The 16203-nt window shown below is 51.8% G+C and overlaps 3 protein-coding genes and 2 non-coding genes across 6 annotated transcripts; 3 read left to right on the forward strand and 2 right to left on the reverse strand.

The window, feature by feature from the left end:
- LOC127766822 (uncharacterized) lies at positions 1 to 2037 on the forward strand. 2 transcript variants are annotated; one of them, XM_052291976.1, is made up of 4 exons: positions 1 to 253; positions 370 to 473; positions 598 to 1615; positions 1731 to 2037. In XM_052291976.1, the coding sequence occupies exons 1-4, from the start codon at positions 161 to 163 to the stop codon at positions 1752 to 1754; spliced, it is 1239 nt and encodes a 412-aa protein (XP_052147936.1). In that variant the 5' UTR covers positions 1 to 160; the 3' UTR covers positions 1755 to 2037. The 2 variants fall into 2 exon arrangements, with proteins under 2 accessions (XP_052147936.1, XP_052147937.1); XM_052291977.1 differs by having other exon boundaries at positions 31 to 253; positions 1721 to 2037.
- Positions 2038 to 2153: 116 nt separating this feature from the next.
- LOC127766821 (protein unc-13 homolog) lies at positions 2154 to 5919 on the reverse strand. Its single transcript, XM_052291975.1, has 5 exons — positions 5270 to 5919; positions 4261 to 5175; positions 3721 to 4188; positions 3457 to 3643; positions 2154 to 3372 (listed from the first exon to the last, which is right to left on the reverse strand). The coding sequence occupies exons 1-5, from the start codon at positions 5849 to 5851 to the stop codon at positions 2378 to 2380; spliced, it is 3147 nt and encodes a 1048-aa protein (XP_052147935.1). The 5' UTR covers positions 5852 to 5919; the 3' UTR covers positions 2154 to 2377.
- A 2479-nt stretch (positions 5920 to 8398) lies between these two features.
- LOC127767707 (protein NRT1/ PTR FAMILY 5.2-like) lies at positions 8399 to 13195 on the reverse strand. Its single transcript, XM_052293135.1, has 3 exons — positions 12925 to 13195; positions 12571 to 12788; positions 8399 to 10125 (listed from the first exon to the last, which is right to left on the reverse strand). Exons 1-3 carry the CDS (start codon positions 13076 to 13078, stop codon positions 8695 to 8697), a joined length of 1803 nt encoding a protein of 600 aa, XP_052149095.1. The 5' UTR covers positions 13079 to 13195; the 3' UTR covers positions 8399 to 8694.
- Positions 13196 to 15842: 2647 nt separating this feature from the next.
- TRNAG-GCC (transfer RNA glycine (anticodon GCC)) lies at positions 15843 to 15913 on the forward strand. The gene has a single exon. It is a non-coding gene; the product is annotated as a tRNA-Gly (tRNA).
- Positions 15914 to 16045: 132 nt separating this feature from the next.
- TRNAG-GCC (transfer RNA glycine (anticodon GCC)) lies at positions 16046 to 16116 on the forward strand. Its single transcript has one exon. It is a non-coding gene; the product is annotated as a tRNA-Gly (tRNA).
- The last annotated feature ends 87 nt before the right edge of the window (positions 16117 to 16203 follow it).

Below are 16203 nucleotides of genomic sequence, written 5' to 3' on the forward strand. Positions count from 1 at the left end.
CCTGACCGTTACCGCGCGCCGCTTGCCTTTTTCCCCAACGGCTTCCTCTTTCGCCTCCGTTTGCTTGCGTTGCGCCCCAAATTCCGCCTCCTCTTCTTCACTAGCTCTTCCACCCTCTCCAATCCCCTCTCCCTCTCTCCCTCTCCCTCTTGCCTTCGCCATGGGCTGCTTCCTTGGCTGCTTCGGGGGGGCCAAGGAGCGCCGCCGCCGCCGGAAACGCTCCCCTGCGCACTCCCCCTCCGGCCGCGCCCGGGTACGTGGCGTCAATCCCTCTCCTCTCTCTCTCTCTCTGTTCTGTTCCGCTATATCCGTCTGTTCATTTCGGAGTTCTCCTCTAAATTGTGGTTTTGGATTTTGAATTTGAAACAGGCCACGCCGCGGCTTTCCCCGAAGAAGGCTGCCGCTGCCGCCGCGTTGGATGGAGACGTTGTTTCCGCCGCCGCGCCGCTGCTGGCGACGCTCCTGGAGTTGAGGTATGTGTTCGTGTGTGTGTGGCTGATGTGATCAGCAGGATGGCTTGAATTTGTGAGGGAATTCGCTTGAACTGGTGGTGCTAATTTTTTGGGGGTTTTGATGGGTGTGTGTTTGTTTGTTTAGGGATTCCACTGATAACTTGTGCTTGACCGTCATCAAGAAGAAGGTGACGTTTGATCCCAACGTCACCACTTACGAGGCGGCGGCGATCCCGGAGGCGGACGAGGAGGAGGAGGATGAGGCCGAGCCGGCGGCGGGTGACGACAAGGATGAGGCGAGGTGGATGCTGGCACCGGATTGCGCGAAATCCGAGGCTTTCCCGCTGAACCACAGGTACAGCAACTGCGCCTACGGCGACAATGACAACGAGTACGACGAGGATGAGGACGAGGAGGAGGAGGAAGACGAGGACGAAGAGGAAGAGGAGGATGGGCTCGACGAGTGCGCGATCGACGACGAGGACGACGACGGCCTTCTCGGCATCGGGCGCGGCGAGGACGAGGCATGCGAGTCGCTCTTCCTGCTTCCAATGAGCAAGACCAAGGAGAGCAGCAGCGGCCAGGAAGCGGCTGCCGGCGTCACCTCGCCGGAGGCGCCGCCGCTCGCGCCTCAACAGACGCGCGACGCGAACCCGGTGCTCAGCTCAGTGGAGAATCTCGCCCGGTGGAAGGACGCCAAGGCCCGCGCCGGCGCCGCCACCGCCACCGCCGCGCCGAATGCTTCGGACAAGGAGAACAGAACGACGGCGAACTTGCTTCCCGAGCCGGCGATCCCAGCCAAGAAGAAAGAGTGGCAGGTGGTCTGCTCCGACTACAGCCCCAGCACGCCAAGCAAGCAAGAAGTCTCGGTGGACGCGAGCCTCTCGACATGGCTGGGCTCTTCGGGGACGCCGGAGAGCAACTCCGTCCGGTCCTTCTCGCCGATCAGCCGAGAAGACCGGCCGATCCTTGGGGCCCTGACCATGGAGGACATCAAGATATCCTCTGCCAACTCGTCTCCGAGGAGGTCGAGGTCTCCGAGCCCGAGCCCTGACGACATGCCTATCCTGGGAACCGTGGGGGCTTACTGGAATTGCAGCTCCAAGGCTGGTGATCCGGTGACAAGAGGAGGGTTTATGAGGACTAGAACAAGGTTTGGGCAGGTAAGCTTAGTGTCACTGTCACACCTAGTTTCGATGTTGATTCTGAATTTGTCATGTACTGGAGCTTCAGTTTTACATTTTGAGCTGATGATGAATATCTTGTAGAACTTTGCAGGATGAAGTGGTGAATTGCTACTGAAAGCTTCCCAGCTGGAAGCTGGAAGAGTTTGGTTTCAGGAGGAGAATTGCAGAAGATGCATACATGCTTTTGTGAGAAGAACATACATATAGAGTCAGTGAGATTGTGGAAGTAGTGGCATGCTTTATTCAAAGATGTTGCTTGTCAAATTCTTTTATTTGTTGTAAACAATGTCCATCCATATTCTATTATGGTGATCCTTTTTTTTTTGGCGCTGTCGATATGGTGTATTGTTTCGATGTTACATTGTCAATATGGTGTATGGCACTTGTGCCTTTCTACCTCCTTTCTACCTCTCTGGTTTGACTTGTTTCTTCCTTTTTTGTTCATAACTTCATATGTTGAACACAATTTAACAAGTGTTTAGTATCATGGGCAGCTGATCCTTGTGCTAAGTATCCTATACACACTAGTCATGTTATCCTGTATGAGTATCTTCATGTTGCAACAGAAGAGAAACGAGAGTTGCACTTGCTTGGATAGCAGAGTTCTGAAGTTTTGTAATGGAAGCTGAATCAGATTTTTCAGATGTTTTAAATTTATTTGCTTCCAACATGAGTTCACGCACCCACGTAATTTGAATTTGCAAATCGAAGTGTGCAACAAAGCCTAGCACTCGATCGTCACCGCCTCTTGGGAAGCTGAAACGCGCGCTTCAAGTAGTGGCTCGCCACCTCGTCGTCACGGTGGCAGAGCACGCGGAGGATCGTGTCCGGGTCCGTGCGGCTCCACCGCCATGTCGTCTCCGGCAACGGCATCCTCTGGCCGGCGGAGCTCGCCGTGCCGTTCAACTCGCACGCGATGCTCAGCTCCTCCACGAGCTGCTCCGGCGTTTGCCCCATGAGCGCCACGACGCTCTCCGCCGCCTCCGCCTCGCCGTCGACCACCTCCTCGGTCACCACTCCCTCGCCGCGCGTGCAGAAGGCGCGCTTCAGGCTCCGGAAGTCCTCCTCCACCATGCCGTGGTCCTCCTTCGTGAAGCTCCTGTCGCCGCCGCCGGCGACGAGGACGAGCAAGAACGCCTGGAACGAGGCCTTCATCACCTCCCGCACCGCCACCGGCTGCGCGCGGTCGACGAGGACGGAGAGGAGCAGCGACAGGTTCTGCTTCAGCGTGCGGAGCGCCGGGCGGATGCGGGCGTCGGCGACGCCGCCCACGTAGAGCCCGTCGTAGAACGAGTGGTGTGAGTCGAGGAAGATGAGGCGGTACGCGGCGACCTCGGCGACGTGCCCGACCGCGGACTGCGCCGCGGCGCGCGCGCGGTCGAAGTGGGAGCACGGCGCGAGGAGGCGGGCGGTGGCGGCGGACGACGGCGACGACGAGCACCTGCCGCGGGAGAAGAAGGAGAGCGACTTGTCGAGCGCGTGGACGTGGCTGAGGATGAAGTGGAGCGTGTTGAGGCGGACGTAGAGGCGCTGCGTGCCGCGGCTGGTCGACGGGCGCGGGTTCTGGCCGCCGGACGCCATGCCGCCCTGGCCTTGGTGGTGCCCGTGGGCGCGCGGGCTCGACACGGGCGCCCGGCACGGCGTCGCCGCCTTTTTCCACAGCCTGATGATCTTCGAGTCCTGGTTGCACCTCGTCAGCGGCGGCAGCGACGGGAGGTAGCTCTGCTTGCTACCTGCTCGATCGACGCACCAAAATCAAGATAAATTTCGGATTCGTGCGAGGAATGTTGTTGTAATTTGTAACATCGACTACGAACCGCAAGACGTGAGGAAGGAGATGTACTCCAAAAAGATCGCCTCCATGCCGTCGGCGAGGTCCTGGACCAAGTCATCCCTCACGGCCACCGGGATGCCAAAGAACTCGTCGACGGTCGCCTTAGCCAGCTTCATCAGCTCCACCGCCGACTGCGCGTAAGGCTCGTTCTTGGATCTCGGCATCCAGCTCTACACAAAATATGCAATTCTTGAGACTGCACCGTGCAGAACACGTGTTCGACGAAAAGAAACACGCAACAAAAAACCTCGGTTTCTTTGGCTCGGAGCATGCACTCCCTGCAAATCTTGAGCCTCTCCTCGACCCACGTCCTGAGGAAGCCGAACACGATGGACTCCACGTCGTACGGCACCACCTCCCTCACCACCGACTTGCCGCCGTCGTCGCTGTCCGCCACGTCCTCCACCACCATCTGCACCAGCGCCTTCTCCAGCCTCCCCGCCGCGTGCAGCACGTGCACGAGCTCGTTGCTCAGCCCGGTGGCCTTGCCCAGGTACTGCTTCAGCACGACGCCGAAGCAGCCGTGCAGCGTCACCGCGGTGACGGCGCCCGGGAACGGGTGCCACCGCCTCAGCACCGGCCCGAAGGCGTCGCGCTCGGATAGCGCGATGTGCTCCGTGTCGCCGGCGAGCCGCGCCAGGATGTCGCCCGGGTCTTCGTCGTCGTGGCGATCGATGATCAGGCTGTCCCCTTGCCCGAGTCCGTTCTCCAGTATCTGGCACACGTTTCCGCGGCAGATCAACACAAGACGCTCGCCATGGCGTGGCCAAACGCGTAGGAAGCTAACCTTCGTGAAGGCGCTTCTCGTGGAACACCTCACGTAGTAATCCACACGGTCGCCGGCGAAGCTTCCGACGCTGCAGTCTTCGTGTTCGGTTTCCGCGGTGCTGATACTCGTGAAGATCGCGTTGTCGGAGATGATCTGGGTGGTGGCGAGCGCCAGTGACAGAGCGCCCTCCATGGCCATGGCGCCGCCGGCGCCGCAGTTGCCGTTGCCGAACCACTCGTGGTAGCCAAGCATCCTCTTCTCCGACCAGTCGTGTATCGTGGCAAGGATGCTCGAGAGCACCCGTGCGTACACGGGGTCGCGGCTCTCCTGCTTGGCGTCGGCCGCCACCTCCGTGAGCATGGCGAGCGCCGCGCCGGCGAGGTCCGGCTCGATCTGCCCGGTGACCACGTACTGCTGGAAGAGGACCCATGCAAAGCACACGTTGTGCAGCATCTTGTTGATGCCCAGCGTTGGCCATGTCCTCCTCATGAGCTCCAGGAGCTCATCGACTTCGTCGAGCACGACGGTCTCCTCCTTGAGGTCAAAGATGGCCTGGAGGAGCGACACGTAGAGGAGCACGTTGAGAGGGTAGCCGTCGGCCCAGTGGCAGGCGTCGCCGCCGGCGGCCTTGCTTCCGGGGGCGGAGCGCCAGGCAAGGGCGTGCACGGCGTTGCAGAGGGCTTGCATGGCGTCCGACGTCTTGCCGGTGTCGATGGCGCGGGCGTCCGCCGCCTGCATGACCTCGCGGAACCTGAGCACCACCGCGTTGAGGCGGTCGTGCGGCAGGGACGGGTGCGCGATGAGCCCGGCCTCGAGGAGCTTCAGCTGCCGGCGCTGCCACTGGTGGTGCTCGCCGCTGTCGGCGAAGTCGGTGAGCTTGACCTGCCGGAGCAGTTCCAGGGGCAAGATGATCGTCTCGGCTTTTCTTCCCACCTGCACAAAGTGGATCACCAAATCGAACAACGTGGAGTGCGTACCAATGGCGGCGACGCGTCACGACGCAATGCAATGCAATGCGGGCACGGACCTGGCCGATGAGGGTGCGCATGAGCGTCTTGCGGAGGCGGGCATCGTTCTGCTCCGTGACACGCATCTGCTGCCGCATGATCTCGGCGGAGGTCATCGGCCGCCTCCCTTTCCCGGGCGACACGGGCGTCGACGGCTGGCTCATCGCCCACATGGCGCGGCCGGGGGAGCCGGGCGCCGACGACGCGTTCATGGAGCTCACCCGCGCCGTGGTCGGCTGCGACGACCTCCGCGCCTTGAGCCCCAGCGCCCTCTTGACCCTGCTGTTGACGACGCTCATCCCCGTGCCTCCCCGGGGGCCGGCGCCGATGGTCGGCGACACGTCGCCGCCGCCGCTCTCCCCGGCCGGGAAGTAGTTGAGCCGGCCGCCACCGGCGGCGCGGCAGGACATGAAGAAGACCTCGTAGGCGGCCTCCCGGAGGTCGGCGCGGGTGAGGCCATTGACGTGGCCGAAGGGGCAGTCGACGGTGGCGTCCGCGGCGAGGCTGCGGGCGTCGGCGTCGGTGGCGGCGGTGTCGGAGGAGCGCGCGAAGGAGGAGGAGGAGGCGGAGCGGGAGCGGTGGTGGTGCTGGAGGCGCCCCATCTCTCCGTTCCGGTCGATCGAGCGAGCGGCTCTTTCGGCCCGAGGGAGAGGTGGGGTGGTGGGCGCCACAAACGATCCCGGGGGGTGGTGGGGCCCGGCTGTCTCGCTGCCATATGGCCCCACCCGCTTCCCGCGCCGAAGTTGCGGGCGACCGCGACACGTCAGCGCGCGCAGGTTGTACTATGGGCTTCTTCGGCCCAACTCAATCCATACCCCCCGGCCGAAATGTCAGCTTCCAGCCTAAAATGGCCCATCTAAACGATGTGGAAATATAGTCCAATTAAACTCCTTCATTGTCAGCTCCAGCCTAACGTGGGAATAAGCGAAACAGTGTATTTACAAACGAAAAATAATTTGTGAATAAAAATTTTATATACGTGTTCTTAGCAATCTAAAAGCAAATGCTGAAAAATAAACTTAAAAAAACCCAAAATCTACTCCAAATTTAAAATTGAAAATTTAAATTTTGACCGAGAAGCATAAGTATAAACGAAAATAAGCGAAAATATGAGGCCACATGTCGGAGAGGTCAGGGGTGCGTGTCGACGAAGGGGACTGGACTTAGATTAAAAGAAGATTAGACTTTAGATGGCCATAAAACGAAACACACCCTAAGATATGGGAGATAAGAAGAGCTCGATATGAATCAATCCAATCCTAATTTCTCTCCAACTTGTTTTCTTTATCTTTAATGTGTCTCCAACTATACTCTAACAAAATAATAACGTGCGTAACAACATCACCATCTCTCTAAATAAAAAGTTCCACTGAAAGAGAAGTGATGATGCCTGAAAGTTCCGTATCAGCATGCTTTTGTAATTTGCATGTTACCGACATGCCAGTTTTCCATCGAAAGGAACTGGGATAAATCTATCAGTGAAGCCAAAAATAATGCTTGCCGCAAAAACAAAATCAGGGGGTCAAAGATAATGATTCTTCACTGGCCCAGTGCGCTCATCCACTATACCAAGTTACAACCATATCCAATAATTTGCGAATGGTCCCGTAGGAACTCACTAAAACATGAACCATACCTTGTAGAAATGGACAAGATCTTAGGTTTTCCAAGTCAATCAACTTGGCGACATTGGACGGCATCGTCGATGATAAGTAGGCTGTGTTTAGATCCAAACTTCCAACTTTTTCTATCACATCAACCTGTTATACACACACAACTTTTCAGTCACATCGTACCAATTTCAACCCAAACTTTCAACTTTGGAAGGAACTAAACACAACCGTAGTCATCTTTTGACTAGTGGATAAGGAGGTTTCGGAGAAGTACAATGGATTCTTCTGCTCATTTGAAAATCGTGTGCTCGTTTGATCACATTACATGGGATGATGGGAATGGGCTTATTCAGACTTCAGTTCAGTGACAGTCGTTGAATCTTGAGGAATGCTCCCAGCGAGAGCCTGTCTCGTCACTTCACTTCAGGCCAATTCGCCAATGGAAAATTTGTAATGCAATATCATACTTTTCAGACTTCTTCTTTTGACCATTTAAATGATGATTGGTTCATTTGTTTAGTTGTTTCTCAGTTTCCCACTTGAGCTTTCGGGGTGTTTCTTAGCTACATGCATTGTTGCTAGAAGATGATAGCGGTATCGTTTGCAGAATTTTTCTCTGAACAACCATTACAAAGTTATCTATTGAAGGAATCTTTCATTTTTCATGTGCGGCATCTTAGAATTCCTAAAATTATACCATTTATCCTCTTGAATGTGCTCCAAATTCTTGCTTTCAAACGCCAGGCCAATGTTGTCAAGATATTTTAAACCCGTTTGTTTATGATGTTTAGCTGAGTTGATTGGTTACACGCAAAACGATGTGGACTATTAAGCATGATTAATTATGTTTTAATATTGGAGAGTTGGAAAATGAGCTCATTTTATTTTATAAAGGCACTTCTATATAACACGTTATCTCGAAAAAATATTTAACAGTTTGAAAAATATGGTCGCAAATATCTAGAAGAGTACCTAGCCCGAACCTGGCAAAAGAACGGTGCCCAAATAGGTACTCCGTAGTGCGAGCTCCCTTCTTTTGGGGCAGCATGTTTTCTTTTAGACGCCTATTGCGGCACTTCGCATCTCTGCATGCACATTGGATAAAGATGCCATCCTGTAGTGCCAGTTACAGTCATGATCTTGTTGATGTGTTCTTACTGAGATATCAACCAATTTCCAGTCAGTAAGTCTATGCAAACAACTTGACAAGTAGCTAATACTATTTGCAAACCTTGTAGAGTTGTATTTATCCTCACTGAGCGTTTTACTGAGTAAAATTAGTACTCTTAACTAAGATAAGATTGGTCATTATCCGCTCCAGTCCACTGATGACTGATCGATGCGTCGAGCTGTTGTCTACGATTCTCATTCTGAAGAAAATTCTGCCAGTCAAACATGTCACTGAGCTAAGGAGGTCAATATCACGAAATTTATGCGCCACAAAGATCAGCTATCCGTGGACCATCAGGCCATGTGGCCATCATGTCCACTAATCCCATCCAACTATTCAAAAATCCATGAAGCAAATCTCCAACATATACGTACTATCATGTTATAAATATATTTGATACCGATTTACACCTTTTCCCCAAGAAATGATACTGACTGGAGATATATTTTTCTCCTTTCTAGAAAGGTTAACAAATTTCATGCAGATGAAGAATATTACTACCTTTCCCCTTTCAAGATTAATATTCTTGGGTATATTTTTTCATCAGGATGACTGCATGACAGAATTAACCTGAAAAGTTTATAGTCCGGACCAATCTAACTGTACTGCATGCGAGTTGCATTGTTCATAGTTGAGCTGATTTTTTTTTTACAGAGTATAATCAGTTCTGAATCTTTTTGGCTGTGTCACCCTTCACGTCCATGGCGATGTCGATCGTCTCCGTCGACTCGACCTTGTACCTGTACCTGCTGCTGAGCGCGACGAAGACGACGGCGTTGATGGCGCCGAGGACAGTGAGGAAGCCGTAGTAGTAGTCGAGGTGCGAGGCGTTGAGGTTGTTGGTGACCCAGGCGTCGCCCCGCTCCCGCGTGACGCGCGACACGAGCGAGAGGAGGAAGCTGCTGAGCACGTTGCCGACGCCGTACGCCGTCAGCGACATGGCCGTGCCGAGGCTCTTCATGCTCTCCGGCGCCTGGTCGTAGAAGAACTCGATCTTGCCCACCACCAGGAACGCGTCCGCCACCCCCATCAGCACGTACTGCGGCAGCAGCTCGAAGATGGTGAGCGGCACGGGAACCTCCGCGGCGGCGGCGTCCAGCCCGTGCCGCCGCGCGTACCCCAGCCGCCGGCTCTCCATCAGCGACGCCGTCGCCATCGCCACCACCTGCAGCAGCAGCCCGACGCCCATCCGCTTCAGCAGCGTGATGCCCCTCGGGTTCTTGGTGTACTTCCGGATGGCCGGGACGAACAGCCGGTCGTACACCACGACGGCGACGAGCATGCTCAGGGTGACGAACGCGCCGAGGCTGGCCGGAGGGATCTGGAAGTGGCGCCCGATGTGGCGGTCCATCGTCCTGCCCTGCTTCACGAATAGGGTGTTCGTCTGCGCGATGAGCGTGCACGGCACGAACATGGTCGCCAGCAGAGGGATCACCTTGACGATCTGCTTCGTCTCCTCCACCTGGGTCACCGTGCACAGGCTCCACCTCGCCGCTGGCGAGCCGTCCTCCTTCACGGCGGCCTTGTTCAGGAACCTCATGGCGTTGGTGGAGTCCATCCTGAACTTGCGCTTCCTCGTGTACTCCTCGAGCTCCAGCTCGTGCAGCTCCTTGGCGTCCGCCGGCACGGCCACGCGCCACTTCCAGACGGCGGCGGCGACGACCTTGCCCATGCGGGTGAACGGGCTGCCCTGCGGCACCTTGTGGCGGTACAGCGGCGTGCCGGCGAGGAAGATGGAGATGGAGACGAGGAGGCCCAGCGTGGGGATGCCATAGCCGACGGACCAGCTGACATTGTCCTGGAGGTAGACGAGGACGGTGGAGGAGAAGAGGATGCCGACGAAGATGGTGAACATCCACCAGTTGAAGAAGGACATCTTGTGCATCTTCTCCCGGGGGTCGAACTCGTCGAACTGGTCGGCGCCGATGGTCGAGATGTTGGGCTTGGTGCCGCCATTGCCGAACGCGATGATGTACAGGCCGCCGAAGTAGACGCCCAGCTGCAGGGCCGACGCCGGCGGGCACACGCCGCCGGCGCACGGCGGTGGCTTCAGCGACGGAATGGTCACGGCCAGCGTCAGCAAACACATCCCCTGCATCAGCGTTCAACTTATCATCTCCAGTAGCATGTGATTTTGCACAAATTGGTAGTCATACTACCATGTTTTACATCGTTAACTTTAATCATCCTTGTACATCTTCTCTTCTGCTTTGTAATTACTACTCCCTCCATTAGATAATATAGCAATCTAGTACCGGATGGGACATATCGTAGTACAATGAATCTGGACAGATTGTCCAAATTCATTGTACTATAAGATCTGTCCAGATTCATTATACTATGAGATGTCTCATCCGGTACTAGATTGCTATATTACGGAACGGAGGGAGTAATTGCTAATATCTGTTGTACTCCCTATGTGTCAATGACGATTTGAGCAATATATTCAGATGTGAATCTCTCCTCTCCGTTAACTTGTTAAAAAAACTTTAATCATCCTTCTTATTAAAAAAACATAATTATTTTTTATTGTGTTGTGATTTATTTTATTATTAAATGTACTATAAGCATAGTCATAACAAATAGGTGAAAATTACCAAAAAGATCCAAATATAACGAATAGTCACACACACGTCTAAAAGCTTATGGTGTCAAATTTTAAAAACCAGATAGAAGTAGCGCGATTTTGACATGACAGAAAGAAATGGTAGCGGAGGATACACGATAATCAGATCGTAATACACACGTCTTTATTTATACGTGACGTGCCATTTCACAATAGTATATATAATACTGAAGAAATTAACACCTTGATTGATACTTGTTAAATCTTGACTCATCCACATGTGTAGGCATTTTTCTAACAGTGAGTCCATTAGGGTGATACTATATTTATTACTACGAAATTTAGTATCTCTTGTTAACTCTATTAACCTCAATTATTAGATTTCGCACTATAAATATGATACCTATAGCTATCTCTCTTAACTAGTGTGTGTATATATTGCTGATACTAACTGATGAGGGATGTGCTGGGCTTGGAGGCCATTCACACAAGGCACAATTGCCGATTCCCCATTTTCCATAATTTATTTCGATAGAAAAGTTGTATCTAATTTATCTATATTGAAAGTAGACCGTGCTCAATAATAAGAACTTTTGTTGAACCTAAGTGTTAATAAAAAGTTTCCAATCATTGTGATGACACATGCTTCTTCTAATCCATACATATCGGGGCCCACAGTGTCTCGTGCATTGACTTGTAGAAATGTAGAGTAAGACAACACAGCATTTCACACCCGTGGAATTGCACGTTAACATCAAACTGTACGTTAAGTCTGGCCCCCTACTAATTAACGAAAATTAAGCACGATAAGCCTTACTATAGACTTAAAGCTGCATGACAGCTATATATTTCCTACCGAATATGGCTCACAGAAGACATGCCTTAATTAGTGAAATTTCAGGCTTCTAGATTAGATAAAGTTGCTCTGTATGAAGTACATATATAACATGACGTCTAAGTGGAATCGTAATGTTGCAATCTGAATTAGCTTTACAGTGTAACTTAAAGCTCTAATAATGGACCTCGAACGAATGGTCGGCCCCAAATTCCACCAAGCTGGGAAAACATACAAAACGTGTAACTAGTACTCCCTCCGTTTCACAATGTAAGTCATTTTAGTATTTCTCATATTCATAGTGATATTAATGAATCTAGATAGATATATATATGTCTAGATTCATTAACATCAATATAAATATAGGAAATGTTAGAATGACTTACACTGTGAAACGGAGGAAGTAGAGTTTTTGCAGGTAAGCAGTAATCACGTGAGCTACTAATCATTAGTTTGGGAGAAGCAGCGTGGTTTAATTTCTGCGTAAGTGAAACGTGCTAATTGTAAGGTGCAGCGCAGGGCAGTCTCTGACTTGGCCCACTAGTGAGTCAAACAAAAACTGCAGATCGATTTGCTTACCAAGTCCACTCTCTAGTCTAGTAACTCCATGCAAATACGACAATTCGTCCATCCATTGATGCTAATCATCTAATCTAACGATTGAGGAGACTAAAATTTCATATCCGGCCGGCCTGATGTCGTCCAATTCAAATCATCGGAAACTCATTGAGTAATATCTGCACGGGCTACTTACCAAACATATCTTGCTAGCTAAATAGCTTCTCAATACGATGATTAAAGGCATTTTAGATTAATTTAGAATGGCAAATGATAAATGACAAAAGTTTTGGTGGTAAAAGTTTTGGCATTGCAAAAGTAATAGTTGGTGTTTAGATGTATCCTAAACTTTTGTTATTCTAGTACTTTTTGGTGTGGGGAGAGAGTGGTCCCAAATCACTTTTTGGCACAATTTACTACTATGGACTAGCAAATGTCAAAAGGCAAATTGCCAACTTTTGCTATTAGTGTTTAGATAAAAATAACAAAAAGTGCTTTAAAATGGTAAATTTTTGCCGAGGATCTAAATAGGGCCTAATTAAGAAAATTAAAAAAAGGGTGAAGTTAGACGGTGATACCAAGAAGTATATGGCGGAGCCGGCGACGAAGGTCCAGTAGCGGCCGAGGTAGGCGTCGGCGGCGTAGGCTCCGAGCAAGGGCATGATGAAGACGGCGCCGGACCAGTTCGTGACGTTGTTGGACGCCTCCACCGTCCCCTGGTGGAGCTTGTCCGTCAGGTATATCACCAGGTTCGACGCTATCCCGTAGTACGCCATCCTCTCGAACAACTCGTACACTGCACAGTACAGTACGTTATCCATCAGCTCAGATCACAGTAATGATCAGTTTCATCTATCACTGCATCGTCCATGGCGCCATGCCACATACGGCAGCTAGCTGAGGTCGCCGGAGACATGGAAGAAGCAACTAACCTACGATGAAGGAGCAGGCGGTCCAGCCGCCTCTCTTGGAACGGAGCACGGGGTTTCCCCGGAGATCCACCGACCCGTCCTGCGTGTACTCGCCGCCTCCCTTACCCTCGCCGTTCTCCATGGCCGGCAACGGCAAGCTCTCGGTCACCGCCATTACTAGCTATAGCTAGCTGACTGACTGTCCAGCTTGCTGCTCACTCTCGGCAGCAGCTTTGCCTGAAGCTCTCACACTGATGTGCTAGCTAGAGAGAGCTGTTCCGATAGGTAGCTAGCGATACTGGGACCTGCATTTATAGACTTGTTGCCCCCCTTGCACAGTACCAATACTCGTGTGTGTACGCAGTGACGAATCTAGGATAAAAATATAGGTGGAGCTTTATTTAACGTCATAATACAAAATAATCATGTCTTTGACCTATATTAATAATATTTCAAAATCCTACATGGATAGAAAAAAATGTAGTGGATTAAAGAATGAAAGAAACTGAAGAGTGAAGAAGATTGAAAGATATATATAGGTATGGGCTACACACTGACAACTACTAGAACACGAGAGTAAAAGTAATCCACATCATTTCTTTCGCCCTAAACGTCTCCAGCCAATAGCCATGCATCATTGGTTGGCTGTCTGCTGTAATTAATTTTGATGGCACTATAAACTCACTGCGCATAGATATCTGGGGTTAATCCTTGTCAGCCAGAGCTGGGGCTGGAGCCCCAACAGTGGATTCGCGACTGTGTGTACGTCGTCGATCAGTAGGCGCGCAGTCCCCACCACTGCACGGTCTACTAACTTCCAACATGACATCGGCAAGTTTTACGGGACACCGTTAGTTACCACTCTTATCAGCATAGTGGTATCAGCTTGACTATTATAGCTTGTGGAACTAAATGATATCAGGATTGAGACAGCAAGGAGAAAAAAGAAAAAGAAAAGCTAGCGATCGACGACGCATGCAGCTCTCTCTTGCTTGCCCACTGCTTGCTCTAGCTAGCTTTGCTATATGTGACATGTGACATACTAGTGCATACGCGGGAACACGGAACAGTATACCCGTGTAATACTAGTGCATCGATCACTGCATCTATCTACCCGTGTAAAGCTCCACAGATCTAGCACGAGATCGGGATAATATAGTCAATTATACGGATGGTGATCTGACTATCTGAGCCATAGTGCCACACGAAGCTGGCTTGTTACAGGCCAGCCACACTAGCAGGTGGGCGGGCACGCGTGTACGCGCGTGGCTGTCGGGTTTTCGCCGTCGAGGGCGCAATACCGATCGATGGAATCGGAGTCGTACATAGCCTTCTCCGTGGCCGTATTCGCTTCCGATACGGCGGTGCACGCGTCGCGTCCGTCGTGAAGAGCTCCGCGCGGCGAGATTAGCCAACCACACCCATCGAAAGCAACACGCACGCACGCACGCGCGCGCACAGCTCGAGCGCCGTGCGTGCGTCGTGGGAGGTGAGAAGTGAGATCGTTGCCGACTCGACTCCGCGGGCTCGTGGCGTCCCCAATGCGGACACGAAAGACCGCGGCCGAAACGTGCCGAGACCCACGGTTTCTCGATCGAGTTGGCGGCTTGGCGCTAGCTCCGGTCCAAGCCCAACACGCGCGAACGCCGTGGTAGCAGCAGCATACGTGCACGCACGCGCGTACATGCATGTACGTCTTCCACTGGCATATGCATCTGCAGATCTGTAGCCTGCTTGGGGTTCAGTGGCATGGCATCGCTGGTACGTTTTCGCAGCATCAATCATCAAACAGTGCCAAACCGACGAGATGGGCACTGGTAATGTGCTTCTTTGCAATAATCCTCGGTACATATCCTTCTGATCGATCGAGGAGCAGAGCTATCTACTGTTCTACGGATTACGGCCGGGCGTGCGTGTTCACATGGATCGCGACCGGTTTCTAGCTCTAGATACTGGCAACGCATCTACCACGCGATCTCTACCTCTCTAGGTGAGCCGAACACAAATCCGGACCTGCAGTGTACTAGTAGCTGGAGTAGCTACTACCTTCCAATCCCCTCTTTATTCCGCTTGTTTTGCTGTCTGTACTCCATCATCAGACGATCGATCGATCGATCGATCACTGCTGCTTCCATCACCACCGGCTTTGTACATGTTTTTGGGTAGCAACGAGCAGAGACATATCTATAAAAATATAGTAGTGGGGGTTGAATAAACTACATCAGTATAAATCGAACCTCCAATCCTCACATCCTATAGATCCATAGAAAAAAAATTTAGTGGGAGCTTAGGAGTCTCCACTGTCCGAGGGTGGTAGTGGGGTCTCAAAGACCCCTCCATCTCCATTGTGAATCCGCCCCTGGCGACAAGCCCGTAGGGCCGGAGCAAGCTGCCGCGTCACCGCCGCTAGCTGCCGCGTCCGTGAGATGGGGGGGACGAAGGTGACAAGCGCCCGCAGGAAAGGGAGACCTCCCGCCGATGGATCTACCGTCGCGTCGCATACGTCGGCCGGGCACAAATCGATCGGCCATCGGTTTCGTCAGCGCAACGCGGAGCAGTGAGGGGAAACATCGTCTCGTTCCTTGGTATTCTCCCTCGTGGTGTAAATGTACGTATATCTGCTCTTTCGCTGTACGTCGGCTGACGGAAATGGGGGCACCGAAAGTCCGGAAGATTTGGTGAGGGCTCGTTTTGTTTCTTGAGATCAGTTGGTATTTCTGGAAGTAGTTGAACAGCTTTGCTTTTCCATGTCAAGAAGAAGCTCAGCTGCTCAGTTGGTCATAGAAAGATTCGAGATTCAGGTAGGTTGTATAGTTCACGGGAGCAATCAGCAGTGTGGAAATTTTTATCACGAAACTACCAGACATCAAGAGTCATATTCTGTTTTCCAGGTTGTAAAGAAATGATATTAACTTTTCTGTCGACTTATCAGCATAAGCGCACCAGTGGTCTAGTGGTAGAATAGTACCCTGCCACGGTACAGACCCGGGTTCGATTCCCGGCTGGTGCAGCTCTTCTGATTAACTTTTTTTGCTTTTCATGTACTGCTGTTAACTTTGTTTTTGAAACAGACGGTACATTCATATACGATCTTGGAGGGCAAACTGATATGTACTATGATGAAATTTCCATTTCCACAAGAGCACCAGTGGTCTAGTGGTAGAATAGTACCCTGCCACGGTACAGACCCGGGTTCGATTCCCGGCTGGTGCAATTTTCGTTTTTGTCACCTGAACACATTGATCATTTTGCTGGTTTAAACATCATGGGCTAACTTTCGATCAAACCGATTTACCACGT

This window comes from Oryza glaberrima, chromosome 3, assembly GCF_000147395.1.
Source record: "Oryza glaberrima chromosome 3, OglaRS2, whole genome shotgun sequence".
Classification (NCBI taxonomy): Eukaryota; Viridiplantae; Streptophyta; class Magnoliopsida; order Poales; family Poaceae; genus Oryza; species Oryza glaberrima.

What these genes read in the sequence shown, in the direction of transcription:
- LOC127767707 (XM_052293135.1), bottom strand. Translation starts at nt 13,078, where the DNA reads ATGGCGGTGACCGAGAGCTTGCCGTTGCCGGCCATGGAGAACGGCGAG. An exon ending in CGCCTGCTCCTTCATCGTAG is followed by an intron (nt 12,789 to 12,924) that starts GTTAGTTGCTTC and finishes TGTACTGTGCAG; the next exon opens with TGTACGAGTTGTTCGAGAGG. An exon ending in GCTCCGCCATATACTTCTTG is followed by an intron (nt 10,126 to 12,570) that starts GTATCACCGTCT and finishes ACGCTGATGCAG; the next exon opens with GGGATGTGTTTGCTGACGCT.
- LOC127766821 (XM_052291975.1), bottom strand. Translation starts at nt 5,851, where the DNA reads ATGGGGCGCCTCCAGCACCACCACCGCTCCCGCTCCGCCTCCTCCTCC. An exon ending in TGCGCACCCTCATCGGCCAG is followed by an intron (nt 5,176 to 5,269) that starts GTCCGTGCCCGC and finishes CACTTTGTGCAG; the next exon opens with GTGGGAAGAAAAGCCGAGAC. An exon ending in CGAGAAGCGCCTTCACGAAG is followed by an intron (nt 4,189 to 4,260) that starts GTTAGCTTCCTA and finishes AACGTGTGCCAG; the next exon opens with ATACTGGAGAACGGACTCGG.
- LOC127766822 (XM_052291976.1), top strand. Translation starts at nt 161, where the DNA reads ATGGGCTGCTTCCTTGGCTGCTTCGGGGGGGCCAAGGAGCGCCGCCGC. An exon ending in GCGACGCTCCTGGAGTTGAG is followed by an intron (nt 474 to 597) that starts GTATGTGTTCGT and finishes TTGTTTGTTTAG; the next exon opens with GGATTCCACTGATAACTTGT. An exon ending in CTAGAACAAGGTTTGGGCAG is followed by an intron (nt 1,616 to 1,730) that starts GTAAGCTTAGTG and finishes AGAACTTTGCAG; the next exon opens with GATGAAGTGGTGAATTGCTA.